At 43.0% G+C, this 26,509-nt stretch overlaps 1 protein-coding gene across 1 annotated transcript; it reads left to right on the forward strand.

Moving 5' to 3' along the window:
• Window positions 1-390: 390 nt before the first annotated feature.
• On the forward strand, window positions 391-11,114 carry mapk6 (mitogen-activated protein kinase 6). Its single transcript, XM_030720732.1, has 8 exons — window positions 391-543; window positions 1,322-2,267; window positions 2,391-2,708; window positions 6,852-6,996; window positions 7,375-7,539; window positions 7,648-7,843; window positions 8,087-8,204; window positions 8,635-11,114. Exons 2-8 carry the CDS (start codon window positions 2,031-2,033, stop codon window positions 9,733-9,735), a joined length of 2,280 nt encoding a protein of 759 aa, XP_030576592.1. The 5' UTR covers window positions 391-543; window positions 1,322-2,030; the 3' UTR covers window positions 9,736-11,114.
• The last annotated feature ends 15,395 nt before the right edge of the window (window positions 11,115-26,509 follow it).

Raw genomic sequence — 26,509 nt, forward strand, 5'->3', positions numbered from 1 at the left:
GAGACAGGCAGTTGTGTGTTTCTTAGCTAATAAACATTATCAGACTAAGCTACGGTGGTTAATATGTGCTTTTAGAATAAATGCAACTAATCTAACTTAAATTTTATTATTCATGAAAAAGCACGAGTTTATTGCATCTAAACTAGGGCATGCTATTGTTTGAATAATGAACCCAATGAACCCGAGAGGGGCGTTAGGATATAGCTACAGATAATTATGGTATTCTAACTATGTAATAGTCGGGTAATAAAAATTTTAAAACTAAAAGAAGTAAATTGATTTGTAAATGGAAACTAACAGGCAAATAACTGCTACGAATAACACCAAATAGGTACAAATAACTAGTTATTCTCTGAAGACTCGCTGTGGTACAAATATTTCCGACTGTCCGTGAAGGCGGCCTTGTGACGTCGCCGCTGCCTTTCTCCGCCTAGCCTAAATGGCGATTGCAACAGATCCGCAGAGCTCGGGGAGCGGATCGCACTCAGATATTGTCTGAGTTTGATTAAAACTACAGCCTGCCTAATGCAACAAATAAGGACCGTGAGTGACATGTTATATGATCATTATTCATATCTTGTGCCATTTCACTGCGGATCCGCTGTTTGAGCGGTTAAACCGACCTCGGCTTTGTGCTGCTTAGCGCTAGAAAAGCAGCACCACGTAGTCAGAAGCCTTCGCCAACAACGACCCCTTTGTTCGCGCTGTCGGCACATTTCTCGTTGACGTTAGGCTTTTATATATACGTGAAAGGGGTAATGTAGTAACATATTTGTTTTCTGTGTATAATTTAATTCATGTGAACGTTAGAGCGGTGTTCGTGGTTATGTGAAAAAATCGAGTTGACGGAGGTCTCTCGGTGCCTCGCTGTTATGCTTCCATTCTTGCCGCCCCCCCCCCGTAAGCTAGTCACAGAGACCGGGTGAGGGCCAAAAGACAGGCGCTGTGAACACGGAATAAAGATATTCATTTGTGTAGTATTCATGTTTTCTCGTAGATAAAAATTTTAGTTAAGCCTCTGGCTCTTAATAATTTTATCGATACCTAGAAACCGGACTAGCGAGCGCCTAACTATGGGGGGGGGGGGGGGGTCTCCTAATGTCCTAATGTCACCGCGTTCAAACTGAAGCCGGCGAGCGAAGCGCTTTTTTGCTCTAATGGAAATCCCGAACACATGTCAGGCTTACGGAGTGAGACGTGTGACTACAGTTTCACAGAAGACGGAAACAACGTGTCAAATGATGGGCTTGAAGCCCGTTTCTGTTTTGTCACTATGCAGGTGTTTCATTCCCGTTTCTTGTGTTCTTCTCTTGTCTTCCAGGTTATATCCAAGTAAAATGGAGGATAGTTTTGATTGCGACTGTGGCGAGCTTGAGCCACCTGATCACTGAGGCTGAAAATTTACTTTAAAGACTTAAAGGCCAGACTCATTTCAATTTTATAGACCAGGTGTCGTGACGGGAGAAGTATACAGACAGATATATAAATATAGATATATATATAAATACATACATATATTTAAAACGAAATAGTGCATTTAGGCATATTTCATATGAAGCTGCTCAGGACCAGTCATACACTGAATGTATCTGCACTGTGAGGATGCAACTACATGCTTTTATAGTTTAACATCGTGCCAGTGCTCTTTAATTGGCCTCCAAGTCCATTCCATGTGCAGTCTACAAACACTAGTTTACTTAGAGCTGTTCATTTAAAGATATCCATACATTTGGGATTGGAGGATGGATTCAACTTTTAAATTTTCTCTCCTTACTCAAAATGGAAAGAAAGTTTCCATTTTGTGAACAAATTCGAGCCCCGCATCTGAGAGTGACTGCTTGACAGGGTGACTTGGTAGTCGTCTGTACAGGGGTCAGCCGAACCTTTGACGCAGAGGGGGAATTGGCAGAACAAGTCCTCTGTTAGTGTGAAAACTGAGCTTGAAAGAGGCCGGAGAACTAACATTAGAGATAGCAGAAGTTTGGTGAAGGAGCACCCCCCCACCCCCACCCCCCAAAAAAACCGTCATCATGGCAGAGAAGTTTGAGTCACTGATGAACATCCATGGCTTTGACCTGGGTTCTCGCTACATGGACTTGAAGCCTCTGGGCTACGGAGGGAATGGTCTCGTGTTCTCAGCGGTTGACACCGACTGCGACAAGCGTGTAGCTGTGAAGAAAATCATCTTGACCGACCCCCAGAGCGTCAAGCATGCCCTCCGGGAAATCAAGATTATCAGACGCCTTGACCATGACAACATTGTCAAGGTATGTCGGCAGGGTCAAAGTTTAAAAAAGGAGGGAAAAAATGAGTGAATCATTTTTATCTGGCTATTACAGAAAATAGGAAGACCTTATATTCAACACAGATCCTTCTTTTTATGGCACTAGGTGTTTGAGACATTGGGCCCCAGCGGTCGCAGGCTAACAGAGGATGTGGTGTCTCTGACGGAGGTCAACTCTGTTTACATTGTGCAAGAGTACATGGAGACTGACTTGTGTCAGCTGCTGGAAAGGGGCCTTCTCTCTGAGGATCATGCCCGCCTCTTCATGTACCAGCTCCTCAGGGGCCTTAAATACATCCACTCTGCCAATGTGCTGCACCGTGACCTCAAGCCTGCCAACCTGTTTGTCAACACAGAGGACCTGGTACTTAAAATCGGGGACTTTGGACTGGCGCGCATTATGGACCCTCACTACTCTCACAAGGTAGGACAAATCACACAGTTCCTTCCCTAATCAGTCTTTGGTGGTGGTTTATGATGGATGGTTAAAATGCTGTATTGACTGCAGCTCCAGGCAGAGCGAATATAACGGCGTTGGTGGGCTCTTTGCCGATATACGAGTGCTCTGTTGCTCTGACACAAGATGTTTATTGCCCGGTAATGCCGTGCTCCCCAGGGTGACGCAGTTTATCAAGCAGGAAGTAAACTAGACAGGATGTGGTTCCGTGAGGTAAAGCCTCGCCTTCCCCTCTCAGAAGTGAGGGGTGAAAACAGAGCCGTGGGAAACGTTTTTTCCATTATATAAAAGTATAAATAAGAATTGAAGATTAATTTATGATAATGTGGTTTAATTTAAGATGAACCAACAAAAGGATCTCAAGTGAATTAAGACTTGCAAAAGACTTTTAAAATTAAGACATTTTGGTCTCTGGCTGCTTTCTTTGTTTCTGACTTTTCCCTTGTTTGTTAAAAATGCTTACTGTAAATATGGGCATTGAAAGCCAAAATGCTGTCACAGCATCTGCTGAATGCACACATTTTTAATGCTCTCTATAAAACCCCCTTTGTTCTGTGAAGCAGTGTAATTGTAGCATTAAAGAAGTTGTTTTTGTCTTCAGTGTGAGAAGAGTATGGATCAGCCTGCCTTAACTGTAGCCAGGTTTGAGGCCTGCGGTGAGCTTGTATGTTGCCACCTTATGGAGGGATGAGGACATTCCAGTTGATGGTCATATGGTGGTGTGATGTGAGGAAATCTAGGTTAGGAAGTCTGTCCCTCCCTCTGTCTCTCTCTTTCTGGATCTGCTTGGGGGCTCTGAGGTAGTCAGATGCTCACACGTGTCTCAGATTAGTCAGAGGAGAGAAATGGGCTCAAGTGATGGGCGATTTCTCTGGATGGCACAGTTTCATTCATATCCCTTACACATCCAGGCTCCTGCCACACAATGCATACACACCCTTACTTACCATAACTTGCTTACTATTACTACATTTTAGTCATGTAGTCACATTTTCAGCTCTGACTGTTCTCATATGAGTCATATCTTTGATGGAGACAATGTTACTGTGCAGTACGAAGAGGTTGGTAATAGTTGCTGGAAGAAATGAGAGTTTTGCAGTTTGGTGGCTGTAGCAGGCCAACCTCTTTACATAAATGTTTTTTTTTTTTTAAAGCTGCTTGCCTGGGGTTATATCTCGTGTTCCACTATTGTCTGCTTTAGTACTGCAGCAGACTGCTGCTGTTTTTGTCAAGGATGGAAACACTGTGGTCAGATGGACCTTTTTTTTTTTTTTAACTTAAATGTTGTTGCTGATTATTTGTTGTTTTTTGTCATAATGGGGGGGTTTAACCTATTATCTCTAACAACCACCTTTTTATGACCACTACGCTCATCTAAAGTGAGTGTCTGAGCATGTTTAAAAATGAACTGATCACCCCCACATAACACACCAGTGCAGAGGTGTTGTTTATTAAAAAAAAAACACACTTTCAGATTTACTGGGGGTAAATGTGTTTTCACATCCATCCTCTACTTATAGCATAGAGGGTTAGATGCAGCAGTTGGGTGAGTGCAACATATTTGAATAACATAATTTCTTTAAAAAAAAAAAAAAAAGTTTATGATTCCCTTCAGGCTTTCTATAATCCTGCATAGCGTTGTTTTAAGCATGAGTACCTGTTTCTGTGCCATCTGTTTTTCAAAAGCCAAACTGTTTCTGTCTCTGTGAGCTTTAAGGTTTCCCCTCATGGTGGCCCAGACTCAAGAATGACAAGAATTCACGTGCACTCATCCAGCTTTTCCAACCCTGGTTCTTTTCCTTTTCCCAGCCAGCCCTTTGTCTTGTTGTGGGAGCCTTAGTCACAGCCTTGTTTGAAGCTGATCTAAAAGCCTGCATTCACGCTCAGTTGTGGCCCACCGTTTAACTAGAGAGCGGCTTAAACAAGCTATTAACAGTTCTAAACAAGAATTGCTGAGGATTTAACAGATTTTAATGTGTGCGTTAGTTAAACAATTTCAGAACAACCCAGTGTGCCAACATATGTTCCCTAAAGGTGAAATCCAGTCTAGTCTTCACATGTGGCTTATCAGTGTGACACATCATTTGATTTGAAATTTGGCAAAACTATATTGTTTAGTCCAAGCAAAACCAAGTTTAGTCTTTTTATCACAACTAGAAGTAAATGACAAACTTGTCAGATATCCACATCATTTTCTGCTGTGGAAACAGGTCTGTTTGCTGTTCCTGTTGTGTGTCGGAGTAGTTGCACTAATGCAAACTTGGGGAAAGTGCTCGCCTGTGGCTTAGTGTAAGGTTCAGTAATTTGAGTTGCTGTAGAGATAATAACCGTGACGTATTCAGGAATGTTATAAAAGAAGTTCACAAAGGTTGTTTCTGCCACACATTCATCAAAATGCACACTTCTAAACCGCAAATGCAATAAAACACATACTTGACCTAGTTATTTAGCTACCACTGGGCCTGTCTGGTTCCAGGCTTTCACAGGAGTCAGAATAAATGCGGCAAAGTTAAATTCAGGCTCCCAAGAATTTCACAGAGCTGGTTTTCATTATTTCTCCCTTTTATTTTTTTAAATGGTAGTTTAATCTTGTTCTGCAGCAAACAAATGTATCATAAATTATAGCAAGAAGCCAAGGATCCAGATGGAAATAGTTTTATTTATTAGGCCCATATCCTCCCCATTTACTACCTGACAGTTGTACAATGAAATTAATCTGTGTCAGCAAGAAAATTGATTACTTTAGTATTCAGTCAGCAGCTTTCTCCTGGAAAAGGAGGTGGGGGAGGATCTTTCTGATTCTGCGTAAGCCACCTTTACTGACATCTGGCCAAACCTGCTTGAGGTTTTTCTGACTAACCACAGCCTGTCACACTGAGAGGCCCTGTTGTGAGTCATTAAATGTCAGCCTGAGCAGATCTAGATCTGGTGGTTAAGTTATTCCTCAACTGCTGCTGGAGGTAGTCATATTGTTAATGCTGTAAAGCCTGTGTGTGAGCCTTTATGGTGAATGGCCCGCTTAGAAATCAGTAAAAGAATCAAAGTAGAAGGTTCACCTAATGCACTCAGCTGGTAGGCAAACTTGTTCTGTTCTTTTTAGTTCAGACGCCATTATGCATTGTCCTTACTCAGTGACTCTTTCAGGCTAACCTAATTTACATTCTCTGCTAAGCTGGTTGCATGAATTTCTCCTCCATAAGCACAGTCACACATGTCAGCTTTACCAGCTGCGTTTCAGAATATGTGCAGGTTTCAGTCACTAGTTGTGACCTGTCTGTGTGCCAGACTACCTCATAATTCCCCTGACCTCTTCATAAGCTTCTCCCAGACAGAAAGATTAACTGGTTACCTATAGGAAGGAATACATGCAGTGTCATTTATAGGTCCATCAAAACAAGGGCTTGAAGGCACTTAAGGATAGCATGACATCAAGTATTTGTGGCTAAATTTGGGCAGAAATAGGAGCCTCCCTCAGTGGTGAGCTGTCCATTTTGGTCCCACCACAAACTACCATTGCATGTGGAGAAAAGAGAGCAGCAAGGGTGTTGTTTTACAGCTCACCCTCCCCCCACTGAGGGTGTAGACACACACACACACACACACACACACACACACACACACACAGAGCTTACTTTATGCTTAGTGTTCTCCTGGCCCTGTTTGACTGCAGGTTAGTGGCAGTGGGGCATTATCACTCAGACTGCTGACATGGCCTGCACATGTCTGATCTCCCCTCTTTTCATCGGCCTGTTCTCTTTTTTGGGGGGGGGCTTTGTCTCCGTGCTGGGTCGTGTACGTGACCAACACAGAGTATGTTTGTTAAGAAGATAGTCTGTGCTGAACATTGAGAGCCCTGTGCTAATAATGTGCTGATAGTCAGATCTCTTGTTGACAGTATTGTACAGCAAACATGGAGGTACATGAAATAAGGTTAATCAGCTTGTACTGCGGCTCACTGCAGACTTATGAGCATCTTAATTGGGAATGAAGGCATGTATGTAACTGTCCATTCATAAAAAAAAAGTTAGCTTTTAGAGAGATGTGGGTTTGATTCACACTTGCCAATACTACGAGTTGTTCCAATTAATGTTTGGTCTCCCTCTGTCACAGGGCCATCTCTCTGAAGGTCTCGTCACAAAGTGGTACAGATCTCCTCGCCTGCTGCTCTCTCCTAACAACTACACCAAAGCCATCGACATGTGGGCCGCTGGCTGCATCTTTGCTGAGATGCTCACAGGGAAAACCCTGTTTGCAGGTAAATGTTGACACACTCTTACGTCAGACTCACTGTAGCACCTTGTGTAAGAACAGTCCTTAAATTGGCTCAAGGTAAATATCAAGCATAGCTCTGATGTTAATTTTGTTAGTCATTAAGTCTGTTTAAGAACATGGTATACTAGACAGTCTGGTTTTCTTTCTGTTTGACTTGCATATTCAGCTGGTGCTGGGATAGACTGTTCTTGTTAAAACTGCCTTGAGCTGAGCACAAGGCAAATGAAATCTTGACTCCCATGATCTGTCTCAGATCATGGGAATCGAGGCTGCCTCACTCATACTTCCTCAGTCATGCAGTTGCTGAGTCATGGGTTCTTTTCTAAGAAACCACATAATGTTTCTCTGTCTGGGGTTTCAGGAGCCCATGAACTGGAGCAGATGCAGCTGATCCTGGAGTCCATCCCTGTACTACGAGATGAAGACCGCCAGGAGCTCCATAGTGTAATTCCCGTCTTCATTCGCAATGACATGACCAAGCCTCACACACCATTGGCCAAGCTGCTGCCTGATGTCAGTCCACAGGGTGAGTACTTGCAGGCTTATATAGTATTCATGAACACAGGGTCATGTACCTCATACATCACATCTCATCTTTCCAGCTTGAAAATCTCATTGTCCTTCTCATTTAAAGCCCTTGATTTCCTGGAGAAGATCCTGACTTTTAACCCCATGGATCGTCTGACTGCGGAAGAGGCCCTGGCCCACCCCTATATGGCTGACTACTCTTTCCCCCTGGATGAGCCTGTCTCTCTGCACCCCTTTCACATTGAGGATGAGGTAGATGATATCCTGCTCATGGACCAGAGCCACAGCCACACCTGGGACAGGTGCGCCTTCTCACTTATTTCCCTCTCACACAAAAGCGCTCTATGATCAGACACATTCTCTTGTGATTAACATTAGTGGAGTTTATTTTGCTGCAACTTAAGCAGAACTGGTGGGGACATAAAAAATAGCCTGACAAAAAAAAGAGCAGCTCTTACTGTTTTCTGGACTAGTTTTGTTTATTTGCATACTTACAGTTTATATATGAGGGCTGGTAATAAAGTCTTTCTTTCTTACTCCATTAGGTATCATGAGAGCCAGTTCTCGGAGGCTGACTGGCACTTGCACAGCACCCATGACCCAGATGAAGTTCAGGTCGACCCAAGAGCACTCTCCGATGTAACAGACGAGGAGGTGGTCCAGGTGGGTTATTTTTGATAAACATTTCCATACTACTATTAGAACTATTAAGATATTTAATTGAACTTTAAAGATGCTGCTTTTTTTTTTTTTTTTTTTTTTTTTTTTTGGCACATTGAGAAGAGATGTATTAAACTGTGGGCAAGGAAGCAAGTATTGGATTGATCTTAAAATGGTACACATCAATAAAAGCTTTACCATTAAGTCCTTAAGGGCTGGTTTTCCATTGATGGATTAAGCTAGACATTAGTGCTAGACATTAAACATTATTTTAGTGGCAGTCTTCATTCAATTTATTTTAGTCTAGGACTAGGCTTAATTGGTGTCAGGAAAGCTAGCTGCAAGAACATTTGGGTTACATGTCTTCTTCCTTATTGATTTGAATTTGAATTTTGATATCAAAGGCTGAAAGGTGGCTTTTGTCTCTTTCCAGGTGGATCCTCGTAAATATGCCGACGGAGATCGGGAGAAGTTCCTGGATGAGCCGTCCTTTGACTACTCATCCCTGTTCCCACCGGAGCGATCTTGGCAGGATGACCACCATGAGAACAAATACTGTGACTTGCAGTGCAGCCACACCTGTAACTACAAGGCTGTGTCGCCCTCCTACCTGGACAACCTCATCTGGAGAGACAGTGAAGTCAACCACTACTATGAACCCAAGCTCATCATCGATCTCTCCAACTGGAAGGAGCAGCAGAGCAAGGAGAAGGCAGACCGGAAGTCCAAGAGCAAGTGTGAGAAAAATGGGCTGGTGAAGGCTCAGATCGCATTGCAGGAGGCAGAGAAGAGCCCTGTAGAGAAGGACAAAGTGCAAGAGAAACACCAAACAGAAAAGCCTCAGAGTCAACAGAACCAAGGCTTTGACTTTGACTCCTTCATTGCCAGCACCATTAAACTGAGCCTGCAGCCAGAGCCCTGTCAGGACGTGGCACTGCTCCATGATGTGGGGCTCCTGAATGAGGTGGGCCTCCTGAATGAGCTCAACTTTTCTGTGTCCCAGCTGGAGGCTCCTCGCTCAACCTCCATGTCCAAGTCCATAAGTCAGGAGAAGGAGGAGAAGTGCCTGGTAAACCTCGCCCAGTTAGGTGGTGGAGGGTTGGGAGTGGTCAGCGGGGACTGCGTTTGGCCTGCTCGCCCCTGGGAGAGCTCTGGGGAGACAGTCGGGGAGAACGGCATTTTGATAGACGAAGCATGCTGGGACATTGGCAAAGAGGACCACTTCCAGAAGGGGAGCCCTTACACCAGCTACCTGGACCACCTGTTCAGCCGAAGGGAAGAGGGAGTCTCCGAGCCCGCGACCACTCCAGCGATGGGTTCCCCAGTGGTGAGAGAGCTAGATGAGAGCTTCCTCGACAGAAGCACGGAGATTGTGCTCAATATGCAGCTGGACTCTCTGGCCCTTCCTGGCTTTGACAGCACTGATGACTTGCCTCTAAAATCCATCCAGGCGTCCCTCACCCCCTGCGCAGTTAAATGCTCCCCACAAATTGCCCACAACACATACAGCAGCATCTTTAAACATCTTAATTAAAGAAATGTATATCTTCCTCGCCGTGCAGAATCTAGGCAGTTTTGTTTTTATGTTTTTTTTTAATGATATGGTATACTGTACTTGAATCATTTCATACTTTTTTTTGTTTTTTTTTTGTACTATGGTTACTTTTTTTTTTTTTTTTTTTTTTTTTAAGTGTCGGAAGGGGTGATTTATTTAAAGAGTTTTGGTCATCACTCTGAGCCTTGATCACCAGGCCTTCATGGGTTCATGTCTACGCCCTCATTGCTATACTGGCATGTCACTCGCACATTTAAGTACTGTAGTTGAAAGGAGAGCAGAGGAGAAGTAGCTAGAAGAAAGATGGTGAGGAAGAGAGGATTTAAGCGATGAAGTTTGGCCATTTTGGCCATAAGGTGACACAAGGAAGTATGGTAGACGCTAACATTGCTGTGGGCTTTTAAAGTGCTCTCAAACAGCCTTTCCTGGGATGTCTTCTTTTTCTTTATATATATATATATATATATATATCTATTTTTTTGTTTGTGTGATTGTTTGTTTTTGTTTTTTTTTATACATATTTTCAAAATTTTTTTTAACCTTATGACATTTTTCCCCAAAGAAAGCTTCCTTGAAAACCCTTTCATACTGTAAATCTGACACATGATGCCAGCAGCAACCATTATCGTAGGCGTTAATGTAAATGTGTTATCTACCTCAAGGTAACAGCCGCGAGAGACACTCGAAGCCGCACTAGTGCTTTACACACATGACCATCCTCATACCATGAAATGAAGTGGTCGCGTAGGTGAAATCTGTCTCACTTTAGCATTTAACATAGTAAGGTGTTTCAGTAATCATTTATTTATTTCTAGCAAATGTGCGCTATTTATTTTATCAAAATGTGTTATTTCAATGTGATTATTGAAGATTGAGGAGTTGGACAGACTTCCATTTTCATTTTGGCACTATATGGGCGTGAAGGTGTTCTTTTGTTTTAAGGTAGGATGCATATTCATGTGTTCTGTTGAAGTTGAGGCTTTCCATTTTCCATCAATATTGTTCTAAAGGATATCATTCTTATTTTTTATTTTTTTAAATGGGTGTGTTCTGTCTTTAGTGGAAAACAAAATCTTTTTATGGTTTAAAGAAGCACCCAAGAGTCTTAATTTTTTTTTATCCAAATGTAAAAAATTGCATGGAGGCAAGAGAAAGGTACATTAAAAGTACAGTTAATGGTGAGTATAATATATGTCAGTTTTAATTGTACTTTTTTTTGTTTGTTTGTTACATTTCTATGTACTTTTTCCAGGCAAGCATGATGAAATTAGGTTAAGGTGTAGCATGTAGAACACTTATGGACTTTTTTTGTAATCATTGGTTCCCCTGTTCTACAAAATATCTCAATAAAATTTACTGGCAGAGAGTTTGGCCTTCTCTTGTTTTTGATTGGCGATGGCTCTGTCATACACCTAGTGGTGTTTTCTTCTTTTTTTTTTTTAAGTAGAAGTTTAACAGCATAGCTGTGAGATCCTTGTTGGAGAAGAAGTGCTGCCACATCTTCATTCTACTTTTAAAGTCCAAGTAGGCAGACTGAATTTCACTGGGAGTGCTGGGGACACGGGGCTTTGAATCATCAGCTAAATGTAGCTCTGGTCGACTCTACCATATTTCAAAGTTGCTAACTTGGTTTCCACCTGCTTCTCACATAAAATGCTACAGAGAAACGAGCAGGATTACACGATGAGTACTTTTCCGTTCTACAGTCTGTTCTGCAATACTGACGCAGTTTTATTACATTTCCAAACTTCCTGTTAGGATGATCTTGACGAAATCAGATGGTGGTGAAATAATGAGTTTTGGTAGGTTGTGACATCGTCAAAGTTACCCTGACAGCCAATTTTGGGATCAATCACACAGGATAGAGGGGATTTATTTATTTATTTTAAGTGTTTCCTAAAATGTGTCCGGTAGTGTTTTAATATTGATCTTGTATGTAAATGGGCAAAAACGATCTTGTTTGGCTCACATTAAAAGTGGTGCTTCTAGGGGCACCTGGGTGGCTCAGCGGTGGAACAGGCTCGAGTCCCAGCCCGCTGCCCATCCGCCTGCATGTCTTTCCCTTAAATGACATTTTTAAAACCTAAACAGGTTAGTACTTGTGCAAAGGAGGAAGCATTTATATTTGAAAATCTTTTAAAACATTATGGCAAATCACTAAGCAAAGTTGTCTACACTATCCATCCATCCATCCACTCATAAACAAATAAGATCACAGTGAGGCTGGATCCCAGCTGTCATAGGGCAAAAGGCAGGGTGCATCCTGGACAGGTCACCAGTTTATTGCAGGGCTAAAAAAAGACACCGTTCACACTCACATCTTGATTAACAAGCATGCCTTTTGAGTGGGATGAAGCCAGAGTACCTGGAAAGAACCCATGCAGGCACAAGTACGGGGAAAACATGCAAACTCCACACAGAACGACCCCACCCAGAGGGTGTGCTCAAACTCCAGACCAAACTCCGTTGTGTATGCCATCACATGCAGAACAGTTTATCTAGTTGTCAAAATTTGCTGATGCCATTATTCACCAAGTCATGAATATGAGTGTTGTAAAAGATATTTATAGAACCTGAGTGCAACAGTTGGATGAACATATCACAGGAAAACAGCCCGCCCATGGAAGAGGAAGAGCAGCGTTGTGGTGTAGCAAGTGAAAGGCAACAGAAAGGATGGATGCGGCATACACGGCGGTTATTCCTCCATTACACTGCAAGGGAGAGCACTGGGTGTGAGGTCGATTGCGTGACAGGCTGTCCTGTGATACACTATTGCACACACATAAACCCCTTGTTTACTTCTAACTTTTGGTACTGATAGTCTAACATGATTTGCAGTGCTTGTGTGCCTTTTTTTTCTTCACTGTACTTTACAGTAATAAAGGGGGGAGGGGGCTCTCCCACCTTACAATACAAGTAAATGTAAACACACTTTTTCTTTACAAAACGGAGTGTGAAACCTTTTTCTCGAAATCTCCATTTTTCAAGCATTGACTGTGATGTACAAAATGAAATTAAGTATAAAGTATAATAATCCAGAGACTGTTTTGCCCAGTTAAGCATGTCTCTAACCTTGAGCCCATGAGCCTCTGCTGCCTCTCTTCTAAAATGTGTTTGTTGTGAACTGCAATGTTTTTCTTAATAGATTGTTTTCCCACTGAGGGCAAACTGGTTTAAAACTGCCTTACAGAGTGCACAATTCACTGAGCAGACCAGAGGCTGTAATTTAAGCAAATCTACCACTACAGGGAGAGAAAAAAAAATTGTGGCGCAAAGGTTTGAACCAGTTGTCCTGCAATAATCAGCTACAGCTGGGCTTGGATTTTTCACTGCAGCTACTTCCTGCTGCGAAAAAATTAGGCCAGCTCTGTCTTGTTTTTCTGCCTTCCTGGTAACGACACAAGACTCAGCCGCTGTGATTAAACCCTGCTTGAATACTGAGATGAAAGCTAACACCTGATTTGCATCAAGTGAAAGAGTGCGAGGCGTGCCCAACAACCAAATGTAGGCCAAAGAAAACACCCTTTCCACCACAAGTTCTCATTCCACATCTTCCCTCTCCAAATTTTTTTACTGCAGCTATGTGTTTCTCTGTTTTTCTGTGTTGGTCTTCTCAGTTGTCATCCTTCGCTCCAACATCACGCAGGCCTCCCCATCACGAAACTAACCCCCATCCTTCCTCTCTCCCGCAAGCCTCTACTGTGAGCATTTTCACATACGTACCTCACTTTCATGCGATACCTCTTCTACTAACTGCCACTCATCCCTCTCCCCCTGAGGTGTTCCTCATATCCTGGGCCTGTCAGGTGTCACCAGGTTAAAAATAAAATCCAGCAGCAGCAAGATAAGCAGCTCAATGCACCACCCATCAGCTGACAGTAGCTTACCACATTGCTTCCTAATTCAAGGTCGTGAAGGCTATTCTCTTTCCCAGGAGGCCAATTAAAAGTGATGAGGAACTGCTTAAGCTTCCGTAGAATTTCCTCCAATGGAGAGGACTAAAATACCTTGTATAAATGTGATGACCTGTTTGGCACTGCAGGTCTTGCGCTGCAGTTGAACAAACATGGGGACAAAGCTTCCAGCAGTTATCTACTACAACTCGAGGTTACTCATTATGGCTACACGGTGTCAGAATGTGTGTCCATATTCAGACCAGAGTTGTGCTGAGCACCGGACACTAAAGTTAGAACACAAAGTGCATTTATAAATAGACATTGCTGCTTTGAAAGCCTTAACTCCTGCCAAAATTACAGTGCGTCCTGACCACTGATATCAGTGTATCATTTCTGAGCTTTAACATCAGAGTTGCAGATTCTTCATTCTTAAGACCAGTGCTTCTGAAACTTTGAGGCACTTATGTGGAGGGGAACAAAAATTTGCAATGAGCCTCATGCATTTTATTTTAATACAGTCCAGCTTGGCTGCTTCTCCAGTACTGAAAATTAAATCAATCATTCTGTGGTGGTGGCGTATAAACCCCTTTTTGGCCTCCTAAAGGAGAAAATGTTTAAGAAGTAATGCTTTAGAGGTTCCTGCTGGAGGAAAAAAAATCACAGTGGTCTTTAAGTCTTTAAGTGTTTTTTTAAAACTGTAAATCCAAAACATCACCCACAAGAAGGAATATGTCAAAAGTGGATATTTCAAAGTCATATGCAACTAGTCATTTTAAGAAAAATGCATCAGCATTCATTTAGACTCGAGCACTTTTGGAGATGCTGCAATAAACAACAGCAGCTAACATAATATTAATAATGCGCTCTCAATCAGGGAAAAACATCCTAAAAGCCCATTGATATTCACAGAGTCCTCATGACAAAATGTTCCCCGTGCCTGCAGAGTAGCAACAGCTGTTCCCAGTGAAGCCCATTTATTATACAGAGACAAGCAATTTAGCTGAAGAGGTTCCATAATGAAACAGTTTTCTTCTGTGTGTGCATAAGCAATGGAAAGGCCAAAATATGACATTTTGCTTTCTTGTACAATCAAAAGATTACATCATACTAACACAGATTGTAGTAATAAGGTGATTTTGAAATGCTTCTGGTTCCTTATTTGGGCAGTTATTCTGAAGAATGATCTAAATTACCTTTTATTTCCAGCATGTATGGAATCACTGGCCAATTTTCATTAAAAACAGCTTTAAATTTCTTCAACTTTAATAAGTTTTAGAAGGTTTTATCCATCCATCCATCCATTTTCTTACACTTATCCAAGGCTTGGTCGTGGGGGCAGCAGCCTAAGCAGAGAAACCCAGACCTCCCTCTTGCCAGCCACCTCTTCCAAACTTGTGACCATAGGTGAGGGAGCTGTCTACCTCCCTCATCGCTGCAGACACAGCCCCAATCTATCCATCAATCTTCCACTCCCATCTCCCGTCACTCGTGAACAAGACTCCAAGATACTTAAACTCCTCCACTTGGGGCAGCAACTCGTCCCTGATCTGGAGTGGGCACTCCACCCTTTTCCGGCTGAGGACCTCAGACTAAGAGGTGCTAATTCTCATACCTGCTGCTTCACACTTGGGTGCAAACTGCTCCAGTGTGGGCTGGAGGCCACCACCTGATGAAGCCAACAGGACCACATCTTATGCAAAAAGTAGAAATGAGATTCTGAGGCCGCCAAGGTGTAAGGCTTCCACCACTTGGCTGCACCTAGAATTCTCAGTGACCACCAGAGATGGACGAATCATCCCCTTCATCCCCAGACTGCTTCCGTGACAGAAGGCATATCAGTGGGATTAAGGAGGTCCTTGAACTATTCTTCCACCGCCCGAATATATCCTCAGTTGAAGTCAGCAGTGCCCCAGCCACACTATACATTGTATAAGTAGAGCATCACTCTCCCCTCCTGAGTCACCTGACGGTTTGCCAAAATTGCTTCGAGGCAGTCTGAAAGTCTTTTTTCATAGCCTCACTGAACTCCTCCTTTTTGCTTCAGCCACTGCCTGAGCTGCATTCCACCCCACCTGCTGGTACCCATCTGTTGTCTCTGAAGTCTCAACCAAGCCCGATAGGACTCATTTTTTAGCTTTATGGCTCCCTTCACCTCCTGTGACCACCATCTGGTTCAGGGATTACCACCACGACAGGCACCAAACATCTTGCAGACACAGCTCCATGCAGCAGCCTCAACAATGGTGGCCCATTCGGACTGAATGTCCTCAGCCTCCCTCAGAATGCTGTTGAAGTTCTGCCAGAGGTGGGAGTTGACAATCTGGTGGACTGGGGCCTCTGCTAGGCATTCCCAGTGCACCCTCACTATTTGTTTAGGTGAAATAGGTCTGTCCATCACCTGATCCAATTCACCACCAGGTGGTGATCAGTTGACAGCTCAGCTCAGCTCTTCACCCAAGTGTCCAGAACATACACCCACAGATCTGATGATACGATTACAAAATCGATCATCGACCTGCAACCTAGATAGTCCTGGTGCCACGTACACTTATGGATATCTTTATGTTCAAACACGGTGTTAGTTATGGACAAACTGGTTTTTCCATAATAGGATAACAGGACACTACTCGGGTTCAGATCAGGTAGGCTCTTCCTCCCAGTCACGCTCCTCCAGGTCTCACGTTGCCCATGTGAGCATTGAAGTCTCCCAGTAGACAGACAGACAGAGTCACCGGATGGAGCACTCTACCTAGCAACTCCAAGAAGGCTGGGTACTCTGAACTGTTATTTGGTGCATAAGTGCAAACAGCAGTTAGGACCCATTCCCTAGCCTTTGTCCACCTCTTGTCCCTCTTGTCCACATATAGGCAGCAAGCTGAGGAGATACAAGGATATCCACCCCAGCGTGCTGCCTCTCAGCGAGGGCAACTCCAGACTGGAACAGAGTCCAGCCCCCCTCCAGGAGACTGTTTCCAGAGCCCAGACCATGGTTTGAGGTGAGGCCAACTATATCTGACCATTATCTTTCAACCTCAGGCTCCTTCCCCACCAGAGAGGTGACATTCCATGTCCCAATAGCCAGCCTCGATAGCCAGGGATCGGTCTGCCAGGGCCTCCACCCCCTTGGCCACTGCCTGACACACATTGTGCACCTGGTCACCAGGAGCTCTCCCTCGATCATCCTCCCCAGGTCTGGTTCCAGGGTGGGGCCCCGGTAACCCTATTCTGGACTGGATAAACTGTTCCAATGATCTTTCTTCCATAGGGGTCCTTGTTCAGATGAATAACAGTTTAAGTAACTTCACTTTTCTTCTAAAGTGAAGTGCTGCTGACTTCAACTGAGGCTATAGTCGGACGGTGGAAGGAATACTTCGAGGACCTTCTGAATCCCACTGACACGCCTTCTGTAGTGGAAGCAGAGTCTGGGGATGAGGGGGATGACTTGACCATCACTGGGGGTGAGGTCACTGAGGTAGTTAAACAACTCCTTGGTGGCAGAGCCCCTGGGGTGGACGAGATTCGCCCTGAGTTCCTGAAGGCTCTGGATGTTGTAGGGCTGTCTTGGTTGACACGCCTCTGCAACATCGCGTGGAGATCTGGGGCAGTGCCATTGGATTGGCAGACCGGGGTGGTGGTCCCCATCTTTAAGAAGGGAGACCGGAGGGTGTGCTCCAACTTTCGGGGGATCACACTCCTCAGCCTCCCTGGTAAGGTCTATGCCAGGGTGCTGGAAAGGAGGGTGCGTCCGTTAGTCGAACCTCGGATTCAGGAGGAACAATGCGGTTTTCGTCCTGGTCGTGGAACGCTGGACCAGCTCTTTATCCTCTCAAGGATATTCGAGTGTGCGTGGGAGTTTGCCCAACCAGTCTACATGTGCTTTGTGGACTTGGAGAAGGCATTCGACCGTGTTCCTCGGGGTGTTCTTTGGGAGGTTCTGCGGGAGTATGGGGTGTCTGGCCCATTGTTGCGGGCCATTCATTCCTTGTACAACCACAGTGAGAGCTTGGTCCGTATAGCCGGTAATAAGTCGGATTTGTTTCCTGTGGGTGTTGGACTCCGTCAGGGCTGCCCTTTGTCACCGATTCTGTTCATAATTTTTATGGACAGAATTTCTAGGCGTAGCCAGGTGGCGGAAGGCTTCTTCCTTGGTGGCCTCAGAGTCACATCTCTGCTTTTTGCAGATGATGCGGTTCTGTTGGCTTCATCACGGGGGGGCCTCCAGCTCGCAGTGGAACGGTTCGCAGCCGAGTGTGAAGCGGCTGGCATGAGAATCAGCACCTCTAAGTCTGAGGCCATGGTCCTCAGCCGGAAAAGGGTGGAGTGCCATCTCCGGCTCAGGAACGAGTTCTTGCCTCAAGTGGAGGAGTTTAAGTATCTCGGGGTCTTGTTCACGAGTGATGGGAGAAGGGAACGGGAGATCGACAGGCGGATCGGGGCTGCTTCTGCAGTGATGCGGACGCTGCACCGGTCCGTCGTGGTGAAGAGGGAGCTTAGCGTAAAAGCGAGGCTCTCGATTTACCGGTCGATCTACGTTCCTACCCTCACCTATGGTCACGAGCTTTGGGTAGTGACCGAAAGAATAAGATCGCGAATACAAGCGGCAGAAATGAGTTTCCTTCGAAGGGTGGCTGGCCTCTCCCTTAGAGATAAGGTGAGGAGTGCGGCCATCCGGGAGGGGCTCGGAGTAGAGCCGCTGCTCCTCCACATCGAAAGGAGCCAGTTGAGGTGGCTCGGGCATCTGATTAGGATGCCTCCTGGCCGCCTCCTGGGTGAGGTGTTCCGGGCATGTCCCACCGGGAGGAGGCCCCGTGGTAGACCCAGGACACGCTGGAGAGATTGTGTATCTCGGCTGGCCTGGGAACGCCTTGGGGTCCCTCCGGATGGGCTGGAGGAGGTGGCTGGGGAGAGGGAAGCTTGGGCTTCTCTGCTTAGGCTTCTGCCCCCGCGACCCGGCCCCGGATAAGCGGAAGAAAATGGATGGATGGATGGACTTTTCTTCTATCGCCATCTTTTCTGTTCCACAGTTCTCTCATAAATCTTGATCTAGGACTCTTTGAGTGCTATCTCTCTCTCTTATAATATCTCTGGTATACATTTTGGGGGATTTTCCTCACTACCCAGCATGTCTACAAAGAAAATGAAAAGATTTCCTGAGAAGGACTCATCTGGTGTGTTGGACTAAAATTGAGGTATTATGAAGTTTACAGATTCTTACCATGCCAGCTGCTCACTCATAATCAGTTCAATCAAGTCTGAAAAAAGAATCTTTTAGAAGACAGTGTTTTAAATGAGGTATGCTGAGTCATAAATGCACACTTTGTGTTATATTTCCCCCCGCAGATACCCTGTGCACACTATCTTCTGACTGGTATCTAGGAACTTGGAGTGGAGTTAGTTCAGTGCTTTTAAATTGCTCTTGTTTTGTTTGTTTGTTTCTTTCTTTTTGTTTTGTGGGTGGATTGAATCTTTGCATTAGAAAAGGTATTCATGGTTCCTCGCTGCTTCTGATTTTTTTTTGTCACATTTTGTGTTATTATGTGCTTTGTGTTGTTTGCACGTTACTCAATCATATTGTTTTTCTGGTGAAATGAAGCTTATGGGCCAGTTCAATAAGGAAGCTCTGTATTCCCTCATCTGCCAACGTTCCTGGGAATTTGGGCTTCTAGTCTATTGGTCTAGTACTTCCACCTTCCCACGCTGTCAAACTCAGTTCTGCCGTCATCACTCTGGTCCAGTCTTGCTCTTGTCTTGTCTTGTGAAAGAAAATCCGCCTCTATTCACAGTGCTTTAAATCTCAGTGCTCTTCTGTCCTTCTGCTTTTCCGACTCTCAGTTGTCCTGTCTTATATCATACCATCAGAATCTAAATGCCAAATAATTTATTATTCAAAATCTCTACTACAGTAGATTATGATCAATTCTTTCATTTCTTTTAAATGTCCTTGTTTATGGAAGAAAAGCACATTTGTTTATATCCACTAGAACATGGACTTGATTGGAATTCTGTAAATAATACACAATACTGATCAATTAATGATTTATGAAATGATTAATTATAAAACATTTAAGATTTTTAATGGAATATAACACTCCTATGTTCCAATGGCACATTGCGTTCTGCAACTTAATAATTAAATCATCCGCCTGTATGGGTATGATTACAATCTCAAAATAGCTAAAAAAAAAAAAAAAGAACGTCCTTCTGAAACTCCTTAGAGTTTTAAAAACTTCCATGCAGGGAACTGGCTAAAACTAAAAAGACTGTATTTCACACACTGGCAAAATTCTCATCACAGCAAACCATCTCTAACCAGAAAAAAATAGAAGTGGGAAACCTTGAAGCACCGCTGTGCAAGAAGACAAGTGCATCAGAGTCTTTAGTTTGAGAAACAGGCACCTCAAAGGTTCTCAACTAGGAGGTTCATTAAAATGCACCAACAAAGTACCAGTCTCAATGTCAGCATTCAGCAGCTGTCTACGAGAGCCTGGTATTCTAAGCAGACTTCTAAATATAAAGGCACATCTTCCGCTGTCCAGTAACTGTGCTCTTTTGCCCATCTTAATCTTTTTCATTTTTTTACTGCTTGGCCTCAGAAGTGGCACTTTTTTCAAAACTCTAACTACTGCTGACTTCGAGACTGCTGTTTTTGTGAGTGCTGTAACCCATCAACTAAAATATTAAATATTATGTAGGCCTTCTTCATGCTAAAAAAAAAAGAGTTCTCGCCCATGTGCACATGACCCCTGGGGTTGCTTTGTGGTGTCCAGCAGGGGTCATTGGCAGCAAAGCCTTTGGGTGCTGTGGGCTGTGGGGTGGAACCTCCATAGATTGGGTTTGTTTCAGTGCATCCCACTGATGTTTTTGCACTGGCATCTGAGATATTTGGAAGCCAGGTCAACAATGTCCTACTGGGCAAGCCTGCTGCCACCGGGGTGTGCCATTACCACTGGGGAGTACGTGCTTGGCCTGAAACAATGTTTAGATATCAGAGTGCCAGGACCCAAAGTATCCCAGCAGAGGGGAGGATCAGAGGATAATCACTGTTTTTCAGCTTATGACAGTGGTTTTAATGTTGTGGCAGTGATTCCATTTGGCATTAATTGTTATTTACATAATTTCTGATTAATTTATGGTTTAATTAAACAAAAATCAAAACTTTTCTATCAAAAAGGGACTTTTATTTTAGTGATCCCAAACCTTTGACTGAGAATGGCCTCAGGTCTGCTTTCATGTGGCTGAGCATGAAAATGAGAGAGCGAGAAAGTGAGACACTTATCAGTCATCATTTTCCACACTGTGGCCAGTTTTCCAAGCAGTGCTCAAAAAAAAAGAAAAAAAAAAAAAAGAAACCTGCATACATTCCTGCCACAATAACATTGCCTCATTTTTTCCAAAACACTGCTGACCTTGTTCAGGAAGTGGACTTTTCTCATTAAAGACACACAGACAGTTCAGTTTAGCAGACTTTCATGCACATTACACTGTACACTTTGTATCTGGCTAATGCATTTCCACCACAGAAGTGACAAGAGTAATACTTTTACATGCAGTTCCACACTCTCATGCTCACAGTGGTGCACTTTGCCTTTTTATTGCTATACATTTGCACTGCTCATAAATGTGTGAACATCCTGGTTCAAGAGCACAGGGACAAAAAGACAATTTGTTCCTTGTAAAAGAACACCTCTAATGACGTTTATGTGATTTAGTTTTTTGCAAATATTCCCATCTGTTCGTGAGTTCTACTTTATTTATCTTCTCCAATTACATTTCACAGTAAATATTGTCTTTTTTTTCAATCCAGGAACTAAAACAACATTTACTAGTTAAGGAAAACTTTGATCTGAGTAGTTCTCACACCAGACTTCTTAAGTAAGATCAGGGGCAGCAAATATATAGCCAGAAGCCAACTGGTTGGCTTGACAGAGTAAAAACCGCAGAGAAGGAGGGCAAATTTTTTGGACTTTTGTAACAGGAACCATTTTGTTGACATGTAAAATAGGTCACATCTGAACTGCTAATGCTTATCCAAGCCTGAGGTCTGAATCATTGTCAGTTTTACAGCCTTCTAAGTGACAAATACATAACCCATCTTCCTTCATAACAAACTGAAGGAAGCTAGTTAAGCCAAAGACTTGTGCCAAAATATTTCTCTAATTATTATTATTGTGCTCTAGTCCAGTGGTTCCCAAGGTGTGGGCATTGGCCCCCTGGTGGGTCGTGAAGGTACTGCAGGTGGCCCGCAGTAATAACAGAAATTCAGTTTAAAAATTACACACAAGTATGCATAGTTACATCCAGCCATCCATCCATGCATTCTCTTCTGCTTATCCTGTTCAGGGTCACGGGGGGCTGGAGCCTATCCCAGCTAACATAGGGCGAGAGGCAGGGTGCACTCTGTATAGGTTGCCAGCCTGTCGCAGGGCCAACACAGAGAGACAGACATGTGAATGTGAGTGCATAGTTACAATAGTTATATAAATGTATTATTGTGTAATGTATTATGGGACATGGGATTTTCTGGTTTTTAAGTGGGCTGCAGCACTGTTGACTTTGGGAACCGCTGCTTTATTCAAACAGGTAGTTCTGTTGAAATCAAGAGAGACTTGTTTACAAAAAAGATACAAAAACTGAGACATACACATGATAAAATGACACATTATATATGATCAGAAAGTAAGAAAAACATGGGCAAGAGTAGTCGCAGAAAAATAAATTTAACCTTTAAAAATGTTCAAGTGAAATCAAAGATTCTCGCTTCATGGCTTTTTGTACTTCATTCCATTTATAGGCAGCAAAGCATTTACATCCAGTTTTTCAAGGTTCAGAGTGAATCAGAGGTACAGCTAATGTTAAAGTGTCCTGTGACCTGCCACTGTAAGCACTGTGTTCAAATTCAATCAAGGAGCAGAGGTAAGCAGGCAGTCTTTGCAGTAGACACTTTTATCCATCCCCACTTTTTCATATAAGATGCAATGATGAGTAAGGAAAGAATCGCCTGTGATAAATCACAACACCCTGTGAGAGAGTCAAGCATGTACATAAACAATAACACCATAATTAAGCACAGACAAAATTTTTACATTAACAGAAAGTGAAAAATTAGGGGGTACTTGTTTTTCATTATTCATAATGCGATGCTTTTTCTAGTTTTAAACCCCTGCAGTACACTACTATGCAAGGGCTTTGAGCCACTCCTTTCTTTATATTTTGCTTCCAGTGAGCCAGACTCTTGTCATTTTTAAAAGTAGTCTTGAGCGATAGTTCTCCAGCTTTTTGAAGCTCTTTCCAAGTTTTTTTTGGACACTGGCTGCTCACTAATTTTCAGTCCAGTCCTTGTACCTGACCATTTTCACGGGAATGTTTTCCATGTTAAGCCACTTAAAACTGACTTATGAATCATTCAAACATAAAAAAGGCACCAAACTCAAGGACTGAACCAGTGTTGTGTCTACACATAACAGAAAACTCAGCAAAGAACCAGCTTCAAATTGCATCTTTAGGCACTTTGTTCTGCTGCAAAAACACATCATTTGTTCTCATTTCTTTGATGGAATTTATGAAAAATGCCAAAGATCACACAATTTGACAGATATAAAATAGTATTTTTGCACCAACAAGATAATTCACAATCCACACCTTTCTGTGTGGAGTTTGCATGTTCTCCCCGTGTCTGCATGGGTTTCCTCCAGGTACTCCGGTTTCCTCCCACAGTCCAAAGACATGCACTTACTGGGATTAGGTTAAATGGTCACTCTAAATTGCCCACAGATGTGAATGTGAGTGTGAATGGTGACAGGCAGGCGACCTGTACTGGGTGTACCCTGCCTCTCGCCCTATGTTAGCTGCAATAGGCTCCAGCCCCCACCCCCACCCCACCCGCGCGACCTTGAATAGGATAAGCGGAAGAGAATGGATGGATGGACCGTCAGTAACTTGGTAAAGTGTGATGAGTCATATCTTGAACCACCACGCAATAGCATCTGGAAAGTGTCTGGTCTGATTGGCAATGGCTTTATATTTCAGCATCACAAGGTCCCCCAAACACACTGCCAATGCAGTAAAAGCATACCTGGATTAAAAAAAAAACAAAAAAAACCCCCACACACACACAGAGAACAGAACAAAAGGCAGCCAACATCCAAAGAAGAGCTTTGAATGTCCTTCAAGAAGAACTGAGAAGAAAGCTGCCTCAGAGAGTTCAGGTTGTCTTGAAGAATAAAGGGTGTCATACCAGATATTGAGTTTCAATCTCGTTAGAATTGTACAAACTCTGTTTTTGACTGCTGTATTTCCATGTATGTTTGCACATAACTCATTTCAATTATTTTTGATTTTTCTAACAAAATATAAAGAAATGAGGGGGCGACTCCAGATGTCTGCACAACACTGTAGCTTAAATAACAATGATGTTAAAGAAAAGCATTTCTATTCTGATTTAAAATGAGTGCTGTCAGGGATGTGTTTCCTAAAAATACTTCTTTCATGAAACTGGATATTTTTTTAGTATAAGTGATGTTGGACAAACTCCAAAATCCTGTAAATGTTTCAAAAAGAAATGTCCTCTGATTTTCGAATGAAGAGACAACTCTGGATTATCTTCACCTGATTTGTCTGACTCAACCTGCTGGAGCCTTGTAGTAAACGTTTCTGGCCATATGTCATAAGAAATCTTTTAAAATCTGCACGCCACCAAGTCACCAAGAACTCTATGATTTTAGCTTTTTATTTATTTATTTTTAAAAATGTGTGTTCATGTATTTTGCAGACAACGGGAGAGATTTCCAGAAGCACAGGGCTGGCAGCTTTCTGACTCGTCATCAATCACAAATAGAACAAAGGAGAAGGAGGAATAATGTCTTCTTTGAGTGGTGTTACAATGCAAACTATCGCCTTCAAACTCCTACATGAAATAAAATCATCACCTCTTGTTTTTTGTTTTTTTCTATTACTAGCTGTGTGGGAGACGTGAAGTGGCCACTTCAGACTGAAACACATCCCTTAACAGTGGATGTTTGATTATGTTTCTTTGGGTCTAAATGAACAGGTTCTTAGATCAGAAATTACACAAAGCTTAAAGGGTGTGCCGAAGGAGAGAAGATGCCCTTTGATATTAATGGATTAACATATTTGGAGCTTAAAGTGGATATGATTTATGCAGGAGAGCTTCCAGAGCCCTCGAGGTAATTGTGTGATTCTTCCACCCCCGATGACAGAAGGCAGGGTATTATCACGACACTCGGAATATACTTTAGCTGTGCCGTGGAAAAAAGATGTTTAAAATTCATCTCGTGGGTTAGAGTTGTGCCGTTTTCTCACAAAAAGTGTGAAGAATTAAATCTTCATTTGCAAATACTTTTGTGGGGTACAGGTGAAAAAAACAACAGGCGAACTTTACGTTATGAGAATAGATAGCAGGATTGTTCTGAAGTGAACACGAGTACTTATGAGGCGTGTTTGCAATTTAGATCAGGGTACAACGCCTCTTGTTTTCGTCCTCGCTGCCAAATTTATCTGCGTTTCACGGCCAAATCGCTCGTAATATTATCTGTGATTAGGGTTTTGAGCAGATTATCTGTTCACATATGGCGAATGTTGGATCAGATCTAGCGAAGCCAAATACATGTTTTGTCAAAACACAGAGTGTTGGCTGAATAATTTGGCTGAAAGTGAACAGACTTTATTGAACTGATTCAGTGCTATTGTATCAGGATCTGTGGAATAACAACACCAATGTCACTGAGGTTAATGAACCTAATCCAGGAAATCACACCTTCACCTCTGGATCCAACCTTTACCACCTACTGGTTAGAAAAGCAGCAGAAGCAACACCAGTGCTTACACAGAGGGTTGACAAATTAAAGGAAAAAACCCAATCCATTAACCCTCTGCAGTGAGGGGATCTGGTGGCTCTGTTATGCTTCAGGGGGCATTTTGCTGGCACAGTTTGGATCCACTTGTCCAAAACAGCGCAAATCATATTTATCCTGTGATAAACAGCAGAGCAGTTTCTTGCAGGATGAAAAGTGAGCTGAAGGGGGCCACTGCTCCTGTATGGAAACATCCTTTGGAAACAAACAGAATCATGCCAAAGTACACCAAAGATGTCCAAGTGGCAGATTGTGGCACTTCCTAAGAAACTTGTTTTTCTCTGTTCCCTTTAATTTGTTACCCATGAGGAACTTAGTTGCGCCAGTGCAATGTTAAATATTAAATCTCTGTTTAATGGGAACATATTCAACTGAAACCATGCCTGCCTACATATGCACCATCATGGATAGGACAGAGGCAGCTGACCTAGCTAGATTGCACAAGGTGTACGACTTGGTGGTGTATTTAATGTTTCACTAATCATTCCTGGAAACTTTTTAGGTAATCATTCCTGTAAAGTTTCAAACTCTTTGAATGACTTACCAGCATTTGTAGCTGTAGATGTCAAGGCTCCTTACTATGTGAAAAAAACCTATTCAGAGTAACATTTAAAAAAAAAAAAAAAAGGAGTGTTACAGTTGTGGTAGCTTTATTTCATTTCTTTGCCTGTAGGAAATGCCATCGTTGCCTTTAAATCCACGAGTCTAAAGTGGTGTCACCATTACCCATCTTTCCCTGTTTCTGCTGTAGGTCATGGGTTGCTGCCCTTGACTTGTACTGCTTCAGCTGATCTTCTCTTTGGGAAACAGGTCAAACTGTTTGCAGCTTCCTGGTCTGTTCCTATAGGCTACAAAGCCAGAATATTTTACAAGACCGGAAAACAAAAAATGAAATTATATGACTGTTTTTTTGTTTGTTTGTTTATTTGTTTTCAGTCATTTTCAATAATAAATTTAAAGTGTAAAAAAATGGATGAACTTCTTTCT

The sequence above is a fragment of the Archocentrus centrarchus genome, chromosome 3 (assembly GCF_007364275.1).
Source record: "Archocentrus centrarchus isolate MPI-CPG fArcCen1 chromosome 3, fArcCen1, whole genome shotgun sequence".
Taxonomy (NCBI): domain Eukaryota; kingdom Metazoa; phylum Chordata; class Actinopteri; order Cichliformes; family Cichlidae; genus Archocentrus; species Archocentrus centrarchus.